Source organism: Brachycentrus maculatus, unplaced genomic scaffold (genome assembly GCF_059751285.1).
Source record: "Brachycentrus maculatus isolate JH-2025_06_01 unplaced genomic scaffold, ASM5975128v1 h1tg000124l, whole genome shotgun sequence".
Classification (NCBI taxonomy): Eukaryota; Metazoa; Arthropoda; class Insecta; order Trichoptera; family Brachycentridae; genus Brachycentrus; species Brachycentrus maculatus.
In genome coordinates, this window is record NW_028280877.1 from 438,100 (window position 1) to 462,197 (window position 24,098).

Here is a 24,098-nt window from a genome sequence, read left to right on the forward strand (position 1 = left end):
TTTGACCAGTCAATTTATTAACAACATTTTGACTGTGTCCAAGTACTTGTTCACAAATCTGGATTATCTCCGATTACAGGAGTTATTTTTATATCATTTTTTGACATCTCAGCAAAGATTTATTTATCTATTTATTTTTCAAAACATATTACATACATAAGTCATAAATATAATATTCCCGATGAGTAATTTCTATTGAGCAAATCCAAGATAATGGTTTTTGAAAGAGAAGAATGCAGATCTGAATGTAAAATATTGGTAAATGGAGAGATTTTGGAACAGGTAGATGATTTCGTGTATTTGGGTAGTATGTTTTCTAGGGATGGAAAGATTGATAAAGACATAGAAAGGAGAGTGAATGCTGGGAACAAAGCGAATGGTGCACTGAAATCAGTTATGGCAAATAAAAACCTATCAGTGGAAGCTAAACTGGCAGTGCACAACGGAGTCCTGGTTCCAAATCTAATGTATGGAAGTGAAACATGAAGTTGGCAAAAGAAGGATGAAAGTAGACTGAATGCAGTCGAAATGCGATCTCTCAGAAGAATGTGCGACAAAACGATGTATGATAGATGTGCGAATAGTGAAATAAGGAAGGAATGCAAAGCTGAGATAAGCATTATCGATAAAATTAAGAAAGGTGTGTTGAGATGGTTTGGACATGTAGAACGAATGAGTGAGGAAAGAACGGTAAAACAAATTTATGAGGCGAATGTTAGTGGGAAAAGAAGCAGAGGAAGACCGAGAAAAACATGGCACGCTCAGGTATGCCAAATACTTGAAAGTGGTCAGGTTAGGAGTCGTAACAATCGGCGGGTATGTATGAGGAGATGCATGAACGTGGAAGAGGCGAAGAATGTTTGCAAGGACAGAGTGGTGTGGCGCTCTATTCTTTCTACCTACCCCTGCGGGGAAGCGGCGTGATGGTTAGTTAGTTAGTAATTTCTATTTCTCATTTTGGGACATGGGATTAAGGTTAACAAGACTGACTAACACAAATAATAAAGTTACAAAAAATATTTTTTTTAAATAACCAAAACTAATACATGGCAAACTTTAAAAACGACAAACAGGTATAATAAATAGATGATTCCATATTCTTCTTCATCTATGTTGAGATATCCTGTAATTGGAGTACTTCGACACACTCAAAATGTTGCTAAATATCATTTCACTCTCGCTGCTTCTAACTGCTGTTTTACTGCAAGATTATTGCATTGTGGCAACCCTGATTTAATGCAGACCCTCGTAATCTCCAACATAAGATGTGGAGTTTTTTTCTAAATGGCCACTAACGGCTTGATGACTATTTGCTTACGTTCGGTTAAAAAATAAATTACTGAGAAACGTGATCAAATTGTTTAACAGTCACCGTCAAGTCACCGCGACGCGAAAACCGGATGTTTAAGAGAAAATATATTATAGACATTAATATTTATATTAATATTTACGATATATTATACTAAAAATAGTACGTAGGATAAACCCCGGTTGTTGTCACTTAGTCAAGATTAGTCAATTTAACATATTTTTTTGCGAGTGGTTTTGCCTAGAATTTTCACTCACACGAATTACATGAAATTATAGTAAGCATTTTCTGGGCATTCCGAAAACATGCACAACTGAAAATTGACGATTTTCGATTTATGACGTTCTTGAAAGGAGTGAGCGATATATTGAAAAAATATTTTTATAATTTTTTAACTTCTTACCTTTCAATAATTATTTTCTAAACCAAATATTAATTTCGAAGAAAAACGTATTTTTTCAATACAAAAATGATGTTTAAAAAAAAAATAAAAAAATAACGTTAAATGTTACCTGGGTTTAAAGAATTAACTTTCGAATTATCAAATGCTGGGCCTTGAAAGGCTACGCGTTCTTTTGTTTATTATTTGATTTATTTATTCAAACTGTATATTTTTAATTCCATTAAGCCTAGCCTTGATCAAAAGGCTTTTATAAAAGGAGATTGATTTTCTTACGGGCGTTGTTTGACCTTCAAATGGGTCAAAGGAAGGGAGGGGGGGCGTGAAAAATGGGTCTGTCTTGCTGTTGTGAATTTTTAACGTATCCATTCCATGGCCCGCAACAGCAAAGGCACGGTCGCCAAAACTAGAGCGCCGGTTGCGAGCTATTAACACGTTCAATGCGTATAGAATAATGTCATGCAGCACGAATTTTCCAAAATCCATTTGTTTAAAATCAAATTCTACTTTCCATTTAAACATCATAAATAAATGTATTTATTTATTTTTATACATCTCATCGAAAATGAAGAATAATATGGAAGTCTGAGCATTTACGGGGCTGACGAATGTCATAGGCTGGTTTAAGTGATCACTTTACACACGTGTAACATTCACCAATTATTCTATTCATTATTCACAACCACACTACTCAAATTTTTGGAATTTTATATATATATATATATATATATATATATATATATATATATATATATATATATATATATATATATATATATATATATATATATATATATATATATATATATATATATATATATATATATATATATATATATATATATATATATATATATATAATCCAATTTCGAAACATTGTTCTTGAATCACTAGAACCTCACTAGAGACATCTATTGGTGAGATGAAAAGAAGCTTTTTATTGAGCAGAAACTCTTTTCAGAAACGCCAGAAAACATATGAAAAATAATTTGTTTAAATAATAATTCCCATAATTGATATAATCCAGATTTATGAACAAGTATTTGGACACACTCAAAATGTTGTATTTATTTGTGTTTTCAAAACACAAAACCGATTACGAATCCTTATTTTAAATACGACTCCTAAATAATAATAATAAATATTTGTTTATAAATATAGCGAATGTGAGTGGGAGAACAGAACGAGGATGGCCGAAAAACACTTGGCACGATCAGATCATTAAGACTCTAAAATATGGTGTTCTCAAAAGTCTGCGTAATCGGAGGGCATGTATGACTAGATGTATGGATGTGAAGGAGGTGAGAAGTGTATGTCAGGACAGAAGAGTGTGGCGTTCCAGCTCTCTGCCTACCCATACGGAGAAACGGCGTGATGGTAGTAGTAGTAGTTTTTTATTTTATTGGTTAATATACAGTTCATTTCATAGAAGCCATCTTATCAACATATGTAATGCCATCTGGAAATCCTTAACCATAAATACGTATGACTCCATCAGCAATGTGTCGACTGAAATTTAACTCCATCAGCAATGTGTGAGATTTTTATTTAACCCTCGATTAGTCCCGCAATATTGTATAATATTATAATTGTGAAGCCATTTTAGAACAGTGCGAGAAGGTGATACATCGCTCACTCTTTTCAAGAACGTCATAAATCAAAAATCGTCAATTTTCAGTTGTGCATGTTTTCTGAATGCCCAGAAAATGTACTATATCCCAGCAAAAGAGGCATATTTTTAACATAATATTTACCCGCTACAGGGCAGAAAGTATTGTTTTTGCATTTTGAAGAAAAGGTATGTTTAATTACTTTTTTAAGTATACTAAATATTTTTCAAATGGAGAAAAAACCTTCAGGTTTTACCTAAAAAGATCTATATTATCCACTGACACTTCGTGATGGAATTGCATTTTAAAAAAAAAAAAAAAAAAAAAAGTGTTAAAGCTAAAAATATTGGTTTTAATCTAATAATATACTAAAAAGATCTGTTGCACAGTAAAAAGTTCAGTAAGTGTCTTGATATTTATTTTTAAAACATTGTATTATATTTTTAAACTTTAAAAACGTTCTCCTGAAAAATCAAGTTTTTTGATTTATGACGTTTTCGAAAGGATTGAGCGACATGGTCTTATATTTTTAGATTACTTAATATAATTTTAATAAAATATGACCATGTTTCACCTTCTCGCACGGAACTAAAATGGCTTCACTTCAAGCAGCGCATAAATCTTTAATCTCTCACACTATGTTATAATATTCTTTACAACCCCAATGCACCTAATCTCGCTGAAAACTTCATATACCTCTCAGATCATGGTCTATCACTTCGTTCTTCCCAAGAAAGAACACTTTCTATTCCTCGACACAAACACATCATTCTTCAGTAATTCTTTCTCTGTCCAAGCGGCCAGACTATGGAATGAATTACCTCTCCTTGTAAAAAATGCACCTTCTCTAATTACTTTTAAGAAACGTCTGAGACATAGCTATCTATCATTAGATTTCTAACTGTCCATCAAACCTCCTCCCCTAGTTTTTCACTCTACCTCCTTCCCTAAGCTCCCTTTTTCCTTTGCCTTCCTTTTTATCATCAATTTGTAATTTAATATGTTTTTTAATGTTCAAGCACTATCTACCCTCTGATTGCAAACAGCTATATATAATAATAATAATATAATAATAATAACTCTTTATTCCAGCTTGACTAAGTGGTGGGTGCAATACTCACAAATGTTTTACAACATTTTTTTTATACAATGACATTAAAAATAATAAACAAATAAGAATAAAAATAATGAAAAGAAACGGTGAAAGAAAAAAAGAAAATTTGGAGAGATATAGATGAACATTAGCTCGCTGGCTGGACATGCGTCAGCACTGTGCTCCAGTGCCGCCACATGTCCAGCCCCCATCTGTGCTCCACAAGCCGCTTTATGATGAGGTTGAAACTCATCAGCCTCTCCCGGAAGCCTGACACTCAGTGCCTTAACAGGCCATCCTAATGTGGTAGGCGTGCTGTATATGATATCAAACGTTTTGACCAATATCACTAGTCTGTTTTTGATTGGTTGGAAGATATTGCTTTTTAGCAATAAGCCCGCCAATGTACCTATTTATTTTCTGTACATGAAGTTTGAATAAATAAATAATTTGTTCTCCAGATGGTGGGGCTGCTGGTGGTCCTGCTGGCGGCGTGGATGCTGGCCGACCCCACGTTCTACCTGTCCATGGCGCAGGAGGAGTGGCAGTACCACGCCGGCGTGTACGCGCTGCTGGCCTCCGGGGCGCTGCTGGTCATCATCTCGCACCTCGGCTGCTGCGGCGCCATCAAGGAGTCGCAGTGCATGCTCGTCTCCGTGAGTACCTACCGCACTCGCTTGACAATCGTGTAAAGATGGTCATGTGAATCACGCTTATATTAATGTGTGTTTAACCCTCTCTTACATACTTGAGTGAGTACCACACTTGCTCGGCAATCATATAAAAGTAAATTCATCATGTAAAGATGGTCATGCTGAAAATCAGACCACCAAAATGATGCATTGACAGCTGGGAATCAAAATCACTGGAGACTAATCTCTCTTAAAAACAGGCCACAATAAAGGCCCTCTTAAAAACCATGTGGGTGTGTGTATGTATGTATCGTCATTTTGTATGTTGTGGGGAAAATGTGGAGGTCCTCACCAAAAAGTTACATTTCTAGTATTGCACGAAAAAATGCTTTAAATACAAATCTGTTCTGTTTACTATGTTCTATCGAAATCTTAATTAACCCTTAGAGTGCGAACTGTCGATAGATCGACTCTATTATTACGTATAAAGTGTGGAGCATCGGAACACCGACTATTGCGCAGTTTGATTTAGGTATCGACCTGTACGGACATATCTTAGTGCGCGCATGTATAACGTTTTTAACAAGTTAATTACATTTACAAATAACCATTTAAAATTATTTTGCTGTTAATTTAACATTGATTTTTTTATTTTTTTTAAGTAAAAGTTTTTTATTTCTACCTACAAAATGTCAAATTCGTCAAGTAGTGATGATGAAAAGCAATTAGCAATTCATGCAAAATATTGGAAAATAAGCTCAGCACTTTACGACTGTCCAAACTCAAAACACAGTAAGGAACATTTTTTATGTAGTACGTTTTTTTTTGCATTTTTGGACTAAGTAGATTCTACTTAGTCCAAAAATGCAAAAAAAACATACTACAAAAAAAAATGTCCCTTACTGTGTTTTAAGTTTGGACAGTCGTATAAGGGTTCAAGTTGTGAAAAAACGTGGTCAATCCTGTGTTAAACCAATATGAAATCATTAAATCGCACCAAAATGTAACAATTTCACAAGCTAGAATTCCTGATCTGATACTTAAAATCATTTAAAGTGGAAATGTAACATTTTGGTGAGGATCTCCACAATAATCCTTTAGTCATGTCATTTTTAATGTTGAAATCGCCACAATAGAGCCCTTGAGGCGATTCCTCACAAAGATGGCCCTGCACAAAATGTCCAATAAGTAAATAAGGGCGACTCCTCTTGTCCAGTTCTTCTGCATCCTGCTGATCGGGGTGGTGGGGGAGGCGGCGGCCGTGTGGTGGGGCGCGGCGCACAGCGGCCGCCTGGTGCAGCAGGTGCGCTCCACCGTCGAGAACACCGTGCGCACCGAGTACGACGGCAAGAACTCCCGGACGGCCGTCTTTGATGCCATCCAGAGCCAGGTTAGTGCTTTCAATATACACACATTTAATAATCTTCGAATCTCTGAGATGAAAACTTTCCCATCTATAACCGGAAACACGTTGCGAGACCGCGTAAGAAACACTGATATCCGAGGCTTGTGTAAGACGGAAGATATTGTTAGGTGGGAACGACAACGAAGGCAATACTGGAATAAATATGTAAACAGAATATCAGAAGACAGACTTCCACGTATCGCCCTTTAAGGAAAATCTGAAGGACGTAAACCCTCAGGCAGACCTCCAAAAGGTGAGAGATAGCTGTTAGTCAACTTCCCAAGAGTGACAGGCGGAGGCACAGACAGATCCTGAGGATCTATAAAAAGAAGAAGACATTCAAGGGATCTTACGTTCCTTGTGTCATTGCAACCATATTAGGTCTATTGCGACCCCCCTCTGTATCCTCCCTCTGTAGCTCACTCTCATGACCTTCGTGAGTCATGTAGCTTACGACCTGTCTCGGTGTTAGGAGCTTCACCTTCTCGGAGTCCAGTAGTGGGCCTCCAAGGATATAACTACGATTGCAAGCGAGTGCATCACAATTATAGAGAATGTGGGTGTTTTGCTATCCTCCATACAAAATCTACAGACTGGGGAATCATACTGTCCTGTCAAGGTCCTGGCTAGGATCCTTATTTGTTTCTTGTTAAGCTTAGAGCTTCTGTGGTGAATTTCCACGAGTACCCCATGCTCAGTTCCTTCGCGTGTTTCATCCCTATGCTCTTGGACCAGATTTATTGGCTCTGATCCATGGCCCAGTTTTTTAGGCTGAACTTGATAGTGGCAGTCCGCATATAGGCTCAGGGCTCATTAGTGGCCAACAAATCTTGATCATAATTGTCATCAAGAACATGCGATTCACTTGGCTAGGCCATGTATTCCGCATGACTTCCGAGATTCTTAATCAAGCTTGCCTCTTTTACAAGGCGTCAGGTTCCCGCCGCCCAGGACAAATACTGCTGACAATTCGTTGGCAGCTCTTGTCTGAACTTCAGAACGCACACTGACTTGGGAGGATGCAAGGGAGTTGGCGGCCGGAGCGTATATGGTTTACTATATAATATTTGATATCTGTTACAGTTGCAGTGCTGCGGCGCCCGCGGCCCGGCCGACTGGGCGGGCTCCGAGTACAGCAAGGCGGCCCTGCGCGAGCAGGCCGCTGGGGGGGCCGGCGGGGTGGCGGGGGCGCTGGAGACCCTCGCGCTGGGCGCCGGCCTGCCCGCCGCGCCCGCGCTTCTGCTGCCCGCCTCCTGCTGCGCGGCCCCCGGGGAGCTGTGCGAAGTCAGCCGCCGCTCGCTGCTCACCGCGCAGTTCAACCCCGTCATACACGGATCCGTAAGTGCCCCGCCATATATATTTTTTTCTTTATTTTAAATTCTTTTGCATATACAACATAAATTCAAATACAAAAAAATATGAATAAAATATAAAATATGAACACAAAAAAAGATCCCACAAAGGCATGGCCTGTGTGTGGGTATACAATATAATTTAGGTCATAGTAAAGGTTATAAGGGTATAGGTATTATAAGTAGAACTAGAATAATAGTGTTAATAAAAAATACAAAAAAATACTTGTCTATCAGAAAACATTTTTTTTTTTAAATAAAGTTAAAAACTCAAAAACATAAAAAGGATGGAAAAGTAAAAAGTAACAAGTTAGCAAGCATGTACTACAAGAAAAGGAGCTTAAATCTGTTTCTTCAATAAATAATCTAAGCAAATTTTTAAATTTACACAAACTTAGGGAATTAACATAAATAGTCTTTGTGGAATAAGTTGAACAGTTTTGGAGCTATGAAAAATGAGTGTCTGCGCAAGTCTGGATTTACAAAAAGGGATTTCTAATAAATTATTCATTCTTTGGCTAGATCTATTATTATTTTTAGGAAGTTAATGTTGGCGCCTAAAACATTTTCATTGCCACATCACTCTCCCGCAGGACTAAAAATAAATAGTAATAAGACTGGCGTGAGGCTCGACAAAATTCTACACACATGTCGACGGCCCCTACGTAAAGTACACTATCTGCAAATCTGTTACTTTACAGGAGAGAGCTTAGAAGATTTTTTCAACGTATTCTTTTTTATTAATTAACGGTTTTATCTGAAATTCTAAACTACTATTATTCATTCAAAAACACGATAAAACGATGAATTAAATCGTTTTAAAACTTTATGCTTTGTCAAAATTAAGTAGTTAGCATTTTAGGAGTTCAGTTCATTTCGAAAATTCGATGTAGATAGTGTCTTTTAGCCTGAAAACTAGGCGTAATTTATTTTATATATTTTTTTTGTTTTTTTATACATATTTGTAGATAACGGTCAGTTGATAACATACACCAAATATCTCAAAATTGACAAAAATTATGTTATATACACAACGAGGCAGGAGTTGAAAACCATGATTTTATATAATGTTTCTGACAAAATGAATTTAATCGAATGACTTTGACGTTCATTGAATTTGATACTCCTTTGAAAAAAATTCGAACCGATGTTTATTTACCTTCATACTCCCAGAAAGGTTAAAAACATCGTTGCGTAATCTAATGTAATAAATAAAATAAAAAAAATCAATAAATAAATTAATGTTCATGTACGAATGTATAATTTGCGAGTGTTAACACAGCTTTAGTCCCCTTGACTACTTATATTTGAGATAAGCGAATATAAACACGAACACATCCCTTTAACCCTTTCCACTCTGACCATTTTTTCTCATAACTGATCAGCTACTCTGATAAAAAAATGCGACGTTTTTCTACCATTAAAATAAAAATTTTGATTCCCTAATTTTGGGACACTCTGTCTGGCAATTCGTATGACCATGTTAATTAAGATTAACTGTATTTATCTGAAATATTTTTTGGTAGAATATACTTGGGTGATAGAGAAATCGGTGATTAAAGTTATACCTGCGCCGGGCCAGACATTGTGGCTCACGGAGCTGCCTACTAGAATCATACGGGCCAGAATGTCTGGCCTACAGAGTGGTAAGAGTTAAAACAAGTCCGACTTTCTTATTGTCAATCGTATGATCTGGACAGTTTAAACAGGCCAATGATTTGCGAATAAACGCGACGATGCAATAATGACATTTCCCCCCTTTCCAGGGTTGTGCCGACAAAGTTGTGGAGTACCTCACCAGCCACCTGGACATCTTCATCATAACCGGAGTGATCCTCGTCGCTCTGGAGATCCTCGGCCTGTCCTTCGCCCTCATCCTGTGCTGCGCCATCGTCCGCTCCGATCGTTACAAGGCCTAGGCCTTCAACACCGACAACTGCCAAACTAAAAAGGCCGCTTAACTTAAAACCTAGTAAGGAACTGTACAAGACATGAAAATAACTTCCTTATCCACCTATCGGTTTCTTTTTTTTCTTTCTAAAAGGAATAACCCGCAAAACGTCTATTTTAGATGCTTGTCTGCAGGTAGGATAGTAAGGGTGGGGAAGGTAAATGTGAAAAATACGTCACAAACACCCAGACCAATTGAAAATAAACCTTTCTTGAATTCATTTTGCAATTGGCGGGAATCGAACCCTTCTCTATTATCAAGTAAAGTATATTATTTCAACATCAATAGATTTGATTTGTGTACCAAAATAATTATTATCACATTCAAATTATTCTCAAAATATTTCTCACTTAAAATGCCAAAATTTCGACTCGTCATAGTTTAAAACTAAAGTCGCAATTTGATTAAAATTAATTTTCGCAAGAATTTTTATATTCCTAAAATTGATTCAACACGTTCCATTACTAGGTTTTTAATTTGCGTAGCCAAAATCTCCCGATGCGTCATATCCCAATACTCAATTTACTACATATTACCGAATCTCGTTACTTGAATCTCCTGCGAAAATTGACCAAGTCCAGATTAAAACGGGTCCATGCGACTCCATACTCCATTACTCCTGAATCATGTACTTAAGTTTAGAAAACAATATTAAACCTTAAATGTTTGAGCAATATAATAGTGGGATCTGATAAACAACTTTGCAAATCTCGCAGGGTTTTTAACCGTTTAAACGAGTTAATGTCAAAATTAATTGGTTTGAATTGGTTAAGCATAAAAATTATGTGGATTGACTTGGTGAAGCATCAAAATTACTTGGATTGAATTGGTAAGGCATCAAAATTACAAGGATTGACTTGGCGAGGCATTCAAATTACATGGACTGACTTGGTAAGGCATCAGAATTACATGTATTGACTTGGCGAGGCATCAAAGTTACATGTATTGACTCGGTAAAGCGTCAAACTTGCATGGATCAACTTGGTAGGGCTTCAAAATTACATGGATTGACTTTGTCATTTTTCGCAGTTGCTCACTACATGTTTCCGTAAATTTTTAAATAATAATACTCTTCCGCATTGTAAATTACAGCAAAAAAATTATATTGAATTCCATTTTATCAAAATTACCTTTTTAACGGATGACAAATCTTTTTATGTTTTAAATTAATCTTGTTTCTTGACTGTGAAGTACATAAGTTTAGAATTAAATGATAAGTGTTTATTTCTATCTTAAGATATTTAAAGTCTACGTGTGCCATCTTTATTGATAATTTTTTAAGCGGCATATTTTTATTTTTTACTCAGTGCATATTTTAAAATATTATTCAATTTTTTAACTCGACTCGAAAATATTTACGCTACGCTAACTGCCATTTCCTCGATATGTTGTTTTTATACTCGGCACTGATTTTATTATTTAAAGGAAAATGCAATGGATATTGGTCCTGTCGTTGGTCCTTGAATTGTATTTATAAAAGAGCAGAACTGTTACAAAAACCGAAAGAAAAAAAACCTACAATGTTACATTGCAATTATTGCTCTCATTATCCATTGCATTTTAAATTATCTAATGATCGTAGCTACCTCGTAAAAAAAATCGACCCCAATAACCATATTTTTCTGTGATTACTTATTTATTTTATTTTATTAAAATGTTCAAAAAAAGCGCGCAACATTTTTAAATAACTTATATGTATCGTGATATTTTAAAATATCATCCACTCGAGTATCATATAAATAATGAAGTTATTACTTTGTTTTTATTTAAGAAATGATAATTGCATTTACCATTAAATTAATGTTGAAAATCTAATTAGGTCCATTAAGTAAACTTTTTTTTACGATATTCTTATTCGCCCTAAAGATCAACAAAAAAAACACAGTTTGGTGTTGTTTTTTTTATTTTAAAATTATTATGTAACTTTGTCATCTATGGCGATGAGGAAATTTTATTTTAAAATCACTTATTTATTATTTTTTATGCTTTTTTTATTTGGAAAGATTTGAAGCGACTTTTAATAGTTTACAGTGATCACATCTAAATTTTAGAACTTACAAAATAAATCTGTTAAAAATCATTCAATATCTTATAATATTTAATTATTATACTCAGTCTATTGAATAGTTTTGAGAAAGAAGCTGTTTGCTTCGAAACTGGTCTACATCGTAATTAAGTTACATTGTGATTTTATAATGAATTTATTTTGTTAGTTTTAACTCTTAAATGCATACCATTGCAATTATGCAACAACAATTTCACATCAGTTTAAACATCCTTCCATCGCCTGAAATTGTTATAATTCACACTGTTGCATATTTGCCACATACCTAGGTGTGTGGCAAACACCTAGGTGTTGGAATTAAGTCAGCCTTTTACAACTAGACGGCGCTTTGAGTACCTTGTTGACATTTAGTTATTGTTGTCAAAGATTTTTTTAAATTAAAACAATAAAAAATCATGCATTTAAGGGATAAAATGGAGGATCACAGAGTTAGCGCTTCAAATGTCAATTGTGTTTAACTTGATTTAATCGCAATTTGGATTGGATTTTTATTTCTTCCATCAATGAGACCATTTTTTTCTAGCCGGTTGATATGTTTAAGGGTGTGATAGATGTGTAGGTGAGGTGAGGTGCAGAAATGCGGGACAGGCGAAGTGATGACGGGAATGTGGAAGCAAGTTGCTTGATCCGGTACACTTCCGGCGCGAAGTTGCCCTTTTACTTGGATCAATGTTACGTTCAAAACCCATTAATTTTAAGTATTTTACTATGATAATTTATGATAACAACATTATTAATATTGATATTTTAACGAAAACAAAAGATGGCATATTAAAATGTTAATATAGAGCGGATTGTTTATGAGAAGTGTCTTTTGAGGGTGTGTCAGTGTGTTAGGATAAGAAAAAATATCTCCCATTGATCTAAATTCAGAAAGTATGTACAATACTCTTTGCAATAAGTCCTGCTTGATATACATATGTCTTATTTGGTAAAAGGCAACGTTATATGTCTTATGTCAGCCTTTGTAATGTAGTGGTTAACGCTTTGGAGGCCCCGAGTTCAATTCCCGAAGAGTTAAAACAAATATTCACTTTAATATTTAGCCTGTGCGCTGGCCGCCTTATTCTTTCTTACCCTCATTTACACACAAAGGCGCATTGTGGACTGCATCAGATCAACACAATGATTAGTGAAAGTTATTTATATGAAGGCAAGGTGATCAGTCCTGCGCTTCCAGGGTAATATTGAATCAATATTAGATTTTTTTAAAATCTGAAATCAAACTGAGACGTTCAGGCCTATAGTTTAATGTGCCTCCACTACGCAATGGAGACTACATGTTGTATGTATTTTGATGTTTTAATTGTCCTAACGAAGAGTGCAATGAACGGGAGTGGTTATTACCAACATAACTAACATTCTATCAAAAAATACATATCGCTCACGCCTTTCAACAACGTCATATATCAAAAAACTTGATTTTTCAGGAGATTGTTTTTGAGGTTTAAAAATATAATAAAACGTATTAAAAATAAATATCAAGCTACTTATTGAACTTTTTACTGCGCAACAGATCTTTTTGAGTAAAACCTGAACGTTTTTTCTCCATTTGAAAAATATTTAGCATATTAAAAAAAATAATTAAACTATACCTTTTCTTCAAAATGCCAAAACAACACTTTCTGCCCTATAGCGGGTAAATATTAAGTTAAAAATATGCCGCTTTTGCTGGGATATAGTACATTTTCTGGGCATTCCGAAAACATGAACAACTGAAAAATTACGATTTTTGATATATGACGTTGTTGAAAGGAGTGAGTGATATGTATTTAAGTGATGGCATTTTTGGTGCACGATCATGTTCTCGCTCACATCCTCAAAATGTATTTCTCATAAAAAGTCTGTTCCAACTGTTGTTTCTTGTATTTACATTATATTGGATCCAAAAGTAATATAACTGAATATTTTATCTAACATAGAAGAATATGTATTATACGACGCAGAAAGTAGCATTAGGTTTCTATGTATTTTATTAATCGGTGTTGTAGGTAAGAAATGGATTCTTACGCTTCTCGGTGTTTTTTCGTAATTTACTCGTTAGAAATAATATATTTACTAAGCCGAGTCTGCGGACTACGTATTCGCAGACCATTATTCAAAGTTCGGCGGCAAAACTGGCCCCCGATTTGTTTTATTTCTCGACAAACGACTGACATTGCTACTTCGTTACCATTATATTGATTTTTTTATATTTTTGCTTACTTATTTAATATATATATCTCTATTTTTTTGTTGCGTAAGAGAGAAGATACTTTATATTATTGCGGATGTACTAATTCCTCACAATGCCTGCATTACAGTATTCCCTCGCTATGGATTATTTTGATTCAATAGAAGGTTTACAACATTTTGATACTATTCAATAGTATTTGGACACACTCAAAATGTTGTAAATAAATTATCTGGTCAAATTATAAGCTTAAATAATAAAAATGAAAATGGTATTTTCTGGCGTTTCTCATGTGTGTGATTATAATCCAGGATTCAGACCTCACACACTAATAAAAGAGTTTCTGCTCAATAAAAAGCTTCTTTTCATCTCACCAGTAGATGTCTCTAGTGAAGTTCTAGTGATTCAAGAACAATGTTTCAAAATTGGTTCATATATATAGAACTTCCAAGAATTTGAGTAGTGTGGTTGTCAATAATTAGAATTGGTGAATGTTACACGTGTGTAAAGTGATCACTTAAACCAGCCTATGACGGTCGTCAGCCCCGTAAATGCCCAGACTTCCATATTCTTCTTCATCTTTGATGAGATGTCAAAAAACAATAGAAGGTTGTTCTATTGATTCAAGTTGGTGTAGAATTCTTTTCGTTCTGTCATTATTTCATCATATAAATATCGAAGACTAAGTCCTTTACCCGCTCCTTACACACACCTTTACCCGCTCCTTACACACACCTTGGGATAATGGCCACTGCAGGTCTAGCGCAGTTTGTGTAGCACACAGGATGTAGCACCCAACATTCAAATCTCAATTTTCCTAACCGACTTTCGACATATTAATCATTTTTATCTTAAAACATAGCAAATTCTTCATACAATTGATTTTTGTGGGAACAATCCTATGAGAAATGTCTTTTTGTACAGTTACACATTAAAATTTGGCTATGTTGATCTTGGCGGTCACTGTAATTAGACAAATATATATGTAAAAAACACTCTCCTTACCATCCATTGTTTACTTTGTGTAATACCACTTTTTTGGTAAAAAAAAAAGTGGTATTACTCAAAGTAAACAACAATGGATGGTAAGGAGAGTGTTTTATAACCACACCACAAAGTTATCAATGCTTTTAACATACAAAAAATAAAAATATATATACCGCTATGCATTTCTAAGTAGCAAATTAATCATGATTTTTTTAAATGGATAACCAAAATCACCGATAACAAGGGAATACTGTATATTAATATTATTTATTTTTAGGAGAAGAAAATGTATGTTTTCTATAGCTAGAAACTCGAGTCATTAATCTTACTAGTACTACAATAATAATAATAACTATGAATCAGTTGAAAGTGAATTATGATGTATTTGGAGAATACATAATACCGGTGTTTGCTTTACGTTTATATTCATATCTCTCGACATTTGCAACTAGCTGTATGTGTATGTGTTTGATCTGAGATTTTTTCCATAAAGAAATAATGAGACTTGCCATATTGACTAATAAATAGGGTATCTCTTCCAAACTTTTTGTAACCTTTTACAATGTTTTTTAACCCTCGTGGACTCTACTTGAACTTGAATAAAGTCTTCTCATACCCTTCACTCGACTAGACTCGGTATACAATGTTATATATCATTAACTTCCAGACACTTCACGTTCCATTTCACCCAATTTTATTGCATATTTTTCAAATTGAATAAGTCCAATGCTTGCATCATTGCCAAGTAGAAGAAAATCGATAAACTAAGTAATAATTTGTCTAGTGCCAAATATTTTTGATAAATCTTTTGGATTGACGTCTTTCGGGTTTTCTTGACCATTAAATGTTTCGTACTTATCCTCGTTATAAGCATTCTGCACAAAAGTAGTTTAAATGTGCAATGTTCTATGTAATCGCAGCTTTATGTAAAACCATTTTGTCATTGTCCCTTTAAAATCACGCATTTTCATAATTGTCTTGTGTTTTTTTTGTTAACAATTGGAGTGGAATTGATAATGGTACAATGATTGCAGGACAAATAAAATTTATAATATAAACTCTCGAAAATCCACCGAAAAATGTGGAAGTATTATAATTGATATTTTAACTGGGAATAGGATCTTTTCACATGTTAAAAAAAAATTACAACATTCATTTACACTGTGTTTTTTCACAATACTTCAAACAATTGTACTAAACACTCATCCCTCCTTTGTAAGAGAAGCTAATCATCTCTTTCAGATACTATATTTCTCCACAAAGAGAAGGGGTAGAGTGCGGAATGCACTCGACGCAACGGTTGTGTTGTCATTTTTCAAACCATCCAATTACATTTTGTATTTTAAAAACAGAAAATTGTAAATGATAATGTGATTTTTATACATTTAAAATCATAAAAATATATGTAATAGTCACAATATATTCTAAGTGTATCCTTGATTTATAAAAACACCCTATTAGGATACTTATTTTTTTAAATTGTCACAAAATATCATCCCAGTGGAGTCATAAATGTGCAAATGTTGTGCAAACAATATTTTTCTGTTTCAAAAAAATAAATGAAAGAAGAAAAAAACACTTATTCTTGGCAGGCAGAGCTGCTATTATTCCAATAAAATTTTGGAATATTTTTAATTTATCTTCTTTTTTTGCTGGGACACTATCACAACAGAAAGATTAATATCTACTATTTGGACAGCCATTCAGATGCTGATTTAAAGTAATTTTTTTTGAGGTATTTGGCCATGCCAAAGCATGGCCAAATACTGATGTGTTTTGGCCGATGTATTTTGCCAACTGAGAGATTCTTCCCAGTTAAAATATGTCAAACGGGTTTCATCCAAGCCCTAAACAGCGAAGCTTGCCAGTTGGTTAATTGTGAGTCACAAATAGCAATCTTAAGTGTTCATGCAATAAAAAAAATATAAATAATATATATTTAAAAATTACTTCAGTATCAATAATAAACGGACTGAAAAAAACAAATCACTTAAGTAATAAATAAAAACCTACTCACAATAATTAATTTGGCAATCTTAAAAGTAAGGGGAATTATTTTTTAGAGTCTATGAAAATTTAAAATGTATTTTACAAACGAGTGTATTTTTGAATAAAATTGTATTTTTCAAATGATATTATGAATATGGTACGGCCGGATTTAATAAGGCGGAAGATTCTCGCTTCTTCATACTGTGTACTTCTAAGCAAATACATATTTTTATATATGTAATCTCAGCTATGAGAGGATAAGCTTGTCTATATTGTGAAAATGTATTTTCGACACCCCAGTGTATTCAGGTATGTGTGTTACTCTATATCGTCTCGTGTTCTAGGTTAAGGAATGTAGAATGTGTTGCGAAACACTATATTTACCACAAATATTATATGTACGTGTATTCTACCAATCTATTAACAATAGAATCAAAACTGTAAACACAATTTAAGAAATAAATATAATTAATATACCAAAGAGCTACATTTTTTAATTCGATGAAAACCTTTCCCCATTCCTGCACATAACAGTGGCGATCCGTGACTTCTAAGGTAGGTATAGTCCCCATATTCTATTGTGAATGATACTATGTATTCTACCAGTCTATTAAGTATGGCATACCATATACACCATAAGGCAGCGAGATAAATATAGTGCGCAACAGAGAGCATGAAAACATTTTCTCATTAATTGATTTGGCAGTCACTTTGTGGTAATATCTATCCATTTTTAATTTAAGTTTTACTAGGTAAATACCACTGGTTCTTAAAACCTATTGTGACATGTGTTTCGATGGATTCCGCATAATTTTCACACCGTATGAATGAATATATATTACTGAATATATTGTCATAAAATTATGCAAACTGCATGGAAACACATGTCACAATAGATTTTAAGAAATTCACCAATTAAAACTTCAATTATAAAAATTAATGAAAACACTTAAGCCCTTTTAAACTTGTGGACATTCCTGCATACTGGGTAGGACACGTGACAAATTTGGGAAAATTTTATGAATTCTAAAGGTGGAGACTGACCAAAGCATTTGGTCGTAACGTAACACGTTACGATGCGAGCATTCAGGCAGTCAGTACAGCGAGCCGAGCGCTCCGTCCATAGTTTCGGATGCTCGCCGCGAGCGATGTTACGACGAAATACTCCGGTCAGTCTCAACCGTAATATGAAAAAGAATGGCTTATTTGTTTGTTTCTTTAGTGTAGTGTAAAGCATTTTTAGCAATCTAGTTTGAGATCCTGGATTCGATCATTATAACATGTTTTTTCCTATAAAAAATATACAGGAGGTATAAAAAAAAACATTTTTTTTATATTGAAAATCTTTATTAACATTAATAACATTGGAATAAAATACAGCATTGCCAAATCAAATGGAATTACTCTGTAAAACAAAACAGGTTATTATATAAAAAAAATGCACAATGGTTATAATAGTACAGGCAATTTAAGCATCAACCTCAAAAAGAAAATATAGTTTTGATTTTTGGCATAAGTGTTATTTAGGTATCCTCTCTAAATCCCCCACCACTCCGGTGTCTGCTTCCTCCTGGTGAGGAGATGCATAACAGAGCAGAAGGCAGACTTGGAGGTGATATCTTAGGGACCTGAGGAACACTTTTTGAGGTTTGAACTAAAATATGCTTAATTTGCTTGGGCTGATAAGTACTTAATCCCTTACTGCGAGAGTTTTGTGATAATTTGGAAGATACATATTTTCTCATAATCTGATAAATTGACACATTTGTTTCCAACTTGTGTATGAACTGACACATTTATTTGCAGGTAGAAAAGGAAACGATTGCTGTATAAGGATAAACATAATAATAATAATTATGGTTTATTTATATACAGCCATTTTCATAAAAAATAAACAGTCTCAAAAACGTACGTAGAACCAAAAATCCCTATCATTAGCCTATGCTAATAATAGCGATATTATATCCCCAATAAGAAGAGGTTTATTGAGATGGGAATATGGAAGTCTGGGTATTTACGGGGCTTACGACCCATCATTGGCTGATTTAAGTGACCAGACCACGCTGTGGATTGTTTCTGCTACTTATATCACTGAGTTCTCATTGAGAACTCAACAGCCCCTCATACTGGAAGTCCTAAAGAGGAGAAGGTGGACATGGTTGGGACATGTCCTTAGAATGCCACCTGAGAGCATCAACCCCTCGTGTCTCTTCTTCCAACCCCGAGGATTCCGGCGCCCCGGAAGGCCGCTGACGACCATTCACCGACTATACTCGGCGGAACTTCGAGATGCCGGACTGACCTGGGAGGAAGCCAAGGAGATGGCGCGTGACAGAGTGACTTGGAGACATCTCGCGTTGGCCATATGCTCCATCTAGGGAGCGAACATGGAAGGAAGGAAGAGACTTATATCATTTGAGATGAGATATTGAATTATAATGATATATTAGAATTTAAATCTTGATAAGCAAAATCCAAAATCGGGAAATCCAACTGACACTCTGCAGCAAGGGATTTACAAAACAATACAAAAGCAGATTAATAAAATAGAATAAATAGCAAACTTCAACTTGAACATATAAAATAACAAACTATATACTAATGAATAAATTACATATTATACAACACAAAAATATCACTTAAATAAATCACATTATGTACTCGTTATATGATAAATTAATATTCATACTGTACAATAAATCAAAATGTTAAAAACTGAATTTTCAAAATATATTTTCTGAAATGAAAAGTTGACAAAAGAGGAAAATATTGACGCTGGAAAGTCAAAAGGCTTAAAGAGAAATTATTATAATCAAAAGAATTACCAGATACAAAAAAAGTTTGTAAAAGGTTTTGGCTATTAAATGTGGGTTGAAAGATTAATAACACATCACATTTTTTGTTCCAGATTAAATTTTTTTTAAAAACTTGAAAAAAAGACTGAATTTTATGTAGATGTGTGAGCAAGGGCTATGGTGTGGTGATAGTGTTATTTGCATGCTGGTGTAATGAATGTCCTAAACAAGAGACAGTTATGTCTTTAATATACTAACAAAACTAAGATTTTGTTAGAATTTCTTATTGAAAAAAGTGCATTTGAAGTAAAAATCATAAAAAAATCGTAAAAATCATAAAAATAAGGTTCAAAACAAAAACCAAAGTAATTAAAAAACAAATACAAAAAGTATTTGTTACCCTGATTGATTAATACGATTCATTTAAAACCTTTTGCCTTTCCAGCAAAAATGTGAAGTATATTTTAGATAAATTCAATAATCAAATTAGAACTGTTTTGTACACATTTTTACGTTAGTCAATATTCAAAATACTCTTTATTTGAAAAATATTATAAATAGCTTAATAATATATAATTTTATTACATTTATTAGAATTTAATATACACTTAACTAGTTTAGTATAAAAATAGTCGAGATTTAGTAGTACATAAATAAAAAAACATAAAAAAGATGCCAAGATGCGATTCCATGAGGATATATCTACAAAATGTCATCAATGTGACCACTCAGCGATTCTATAAAAATGACAAATGTGATCAACTTTAATTTTGGACAGAAATATTGGCCCGAAGAACCGACCAATATTGGTCTGAATTGGCTATATAACAGTCGGTGATAACCGACTTTTATCTGCTAGTATTTTTTGGTGCGGTTGGTACCTCGGGCTGGCAACTGAATCCACCTTGCTTTAATATAGTTACCCATTAAGATCATACTGTTTGAGAGAAATAAAAGTTGTATGTTGGTGAATTATTAAAATATTGTAACATATATTGTGCAAATTTTGATGATAATATTATGTATTTTGGAAGAATAAAGAATTGAATGCTTTAAATTTTTGGAATCGAAAAAACAGAAATAGATTATGGTATTAAAAGGATGATAAAGCCAAAAAATTATGTTTCAAACACAATTGCAATTATAATCAAATGGTCATAGGGAATTAATATATTTTTAACCTTTTCATAGCCGCAAATAAATTACGCCGCAGTGCTCAACAGGCCAAGTATTTTTTTGAAAAAAAAAAGTTGTCTAAAGATTTTTTTTTTGTTGTTTTTATTGAATTATAATTTACTTACCAAATATTATATCCCGCATCGATTGTTAGAGTTTTATTCTTGAAGTTAAACCAGTTTCAAATTTTCAGGGTTGTCACACTAAGTCGCACACGCAAGTTTTTATTAAATTTAATATTAACACACAACTATTATTTATCAATGGAATATTTTAAAATAATAAGAAAAACACAAAAAAATTGAGCAAAATAAAAACCCCTGGCGTTCAAAACAATCGATTAAAATAATCAATATTTCAAGTGGTTTGAGTGGTAGCCCTAATGACATCTGTCAACTGTCAGCTGAAAGTGATACCGATAAATCACTTAAAAGTATTTAAAAACTTTATAAAATATTTTGTGACAACTTCAACTGATGGCAATGTATGTTCCGTTTTTGACAGATTGTCAATATGAGTTAAAACTGCGGAGTAATACGTCATCAAAAGTACTGACGAGATATCTCGTCTCTGGCCATACGGGCACTCCGCCATTTGCCGAGATATCTCGTCTCTGGCCATACGGGCACTCCGCCATTTGCCGAGATATCTCGTCCAGAGACGTTCAGTTTAACCAGAGTCTCGTTCAGAGTCTCGTTCAGTTTAACCCGATGGTTGCCAGAGCAACCATCGGGTTAAACTGAACAAGTTTAAAAGAGCATAGCATATTTACAAAGAGAAGGTTAAAAAGACAGCAAACAAAAAAAAAAACCCTTATTATTAATCCAACATTTGAGTACATAGATCTGAACACAATAAATATTGCTCACGAACTTCTGTTTTATATAGAGGAAGAAAAAATGGTGGTCCTAGAAAATTGGAAGCCCGGAAAAAATATTTAAAAATATGTACATAATAAAAAATACGATAAGTGTAAAAAACATCAATTGAAAAAGGTTTGATAAAATTCAAACTAAATATGGAATAGGCTCGAGATGAAATCTTTCCTTTCAAATTATTTTCATACAATGACTAGTAAACAAGGATTTAAAAAAGGATATATGTACATATTTCAATATAGGTAACTTTTTGACTTCCAATGCTTATTTGGTGCAACAATGACGGAATTACTTTATTCTTTTAAAACCAAGTTAAATATGTCAAAATGTGCAGAAGGCTATTTATATTTACATCGGGAATCATGGTCAGAATTGATTTTGTGGTAAAATGCTGTGAGATAGCAAAAGTGTCATTGTAGAATTGAGTAAAATGGCGCCATTTCTGTTGCTACAACGTCTGAATGGCATCTCCTGTAATATTTCTAAAAGTTTAATTACATTATTCTTGCACCAAATGAGTGATCAGCTGGGTTGACACTGTTATATAAAATAGTAACGAGTGTTTATTCCGGCCTTGCTAACTGAAAAACGTACTAATTAAATTTATATCAGGAGGTATTTATGTAGGGATCGCTGAGAATTTTTGTTGAATTTTAATAAATATCATATATTTAAAAAAATATATTATTCTTATTTAATTTCAATTCTTAAATCTGTTAAAATAGTTTATTATTATATTCCTAAAGATTTTATATGATTTTTTAAATTTAAGAATGTTAATGATATGAACTAACACGGCATAAAAATATGGAAAATAATATGCCACTGAAAAATCCGAGGTTGTTTTTGAAAAAGAAATCACAAAAAACTCAATACATTTTTCTTTGTTGTTGAAAAAAAAGATTACTGGACATCCAGATGTACTGTAGATATGTATCTATTTATTTTAAAATAAACTCTTTACATTCAAATAGTATATTTAAAAAAAAATATATGCAAAAAATTTGATTATCGTGATACAAATTTTAGTGATGTATCTACTAACAAAAACAGATATTAACAGTATGAAGAACTATGCAAATGACAAATTTTAAAATATGATTTACAGTAGTCAAATTTTGTATACATTTATTTTTGATCTAATATCATAAATTTATTTATTAAGTAGAGAGTTGATAGTAAAAAAATATAGAGCGATGCCGCGTAACCACCCTACCCAATACAAACGTATGTGATACATCTGCTTAATTATTGCACGGACGCAACAAGCCGTATCCCGTACGTTCAGGTACAAAATAGTATACCCACATCTACAGAAACATTTGTGATATCGCTCACTCCTTTCAACAACGTCATATATAAAAAAACTTATTTTTTCAGGAGATTGTTTTAAAAGTTAAAAAATATAATAAACTGTATTAAAAATCACTTATTAAACTTTTTACTGTGCAACAGATCTTTTTAGGTAAAACCTGAATGGTTTTTTCTCCATTTGAAAAATATTTAGTATATTTAAAAAAATAATTGAACAATACCTTTTCTTCAAAATGGAAAAACAACACTTTCTGCCTTGTAGCGGGTAAATATTAAGTTAAAAATATGCCGTTTTTTCTGGACATTCACAACTGAAAATTGACGATTTTTGATATATGAATATGTTCAAGTTCAATATCGCTGGCTACCTCATTTGCAGAATATGCTGAGATTAAGTTGATTGATATATTACATTCAATACAAAATATATTTGTAAAAATATTCAATAGAATATTATTACAAAAAATTATCGAGTAATATCTTATGTTGAGAACTTCTGACTTGCAAAGGATATAAAAACGGTTATAAGTGGGTCTATTGCTTTTTTTCCAAATCTCGTACTTTGTAAGCAAGTTATTATTAAGAAATCATAAGACTGAGGATTTTTTACCTACTTTTCTAATAGTAACCCAAAAGTAGGGCGGTTATAACGGCATGCTGTAATCTGGGATCAAAATGCACATTCAAATTGTGAGTTGGAATGGTTAGTAATATCTTATCCTAGAGTTATATATTTATGAGAATCTCACAAACTACAGTGGCGTTCCAGTTTGCTTTGGTCCATTTGAAGACCCCGTCCAGAATACGATATTCTACGTGTTCTATGGTCTGGTTTAATGCAATATTTTACTAACAAAAGTTATATTTGGCTGTTTTTTGGTAGTAAAAATAGAATAGGAGAGATATATTATTAAATAATTTAACTAAAAGTTAATAATGGGATATAAATTTCATATTCTATAACACGAG

At 33.5% G+C, this 24,098-nt stretch overlaps 1 protein-coding gene across 2 annotated transcripts in view; it reads left to right on the forward strand.

The window, feature by feature from the left end:
* LOC148309414 (CD9 antigen-like) overlaps positions 1-11,832 on the forward strand; it is a 64,467-nt gene extending 52,635 nt beyond the window's left edge. For both annotated transcript variants that reach the window (XM_088260113.1, XM_088260112.1), the window contains 4 exons: positions 4,874-5,068; positions 6,261-6,434; positions 7,533-7,787; positions 9,568-11,832. In XM_088260113.1, coding sequence (XP_088116239.1) covers positions 4,874-5,068; positions 6,261-6,434; positions 7,533-7,787; positions 9,568-9,720 — 777 coding nt within the window. In that variant the 3' untranslated portion in view covers positions 9,721-11,832. The remainder of the gene's footprint in view (positions 1-4,873; positions 5,069-6,260; positions 6,435-7,532; positions 7,788-9,567) is intronic.
* Positions 11,833-24,098: the final 12,266 nt, after the last annotated feature.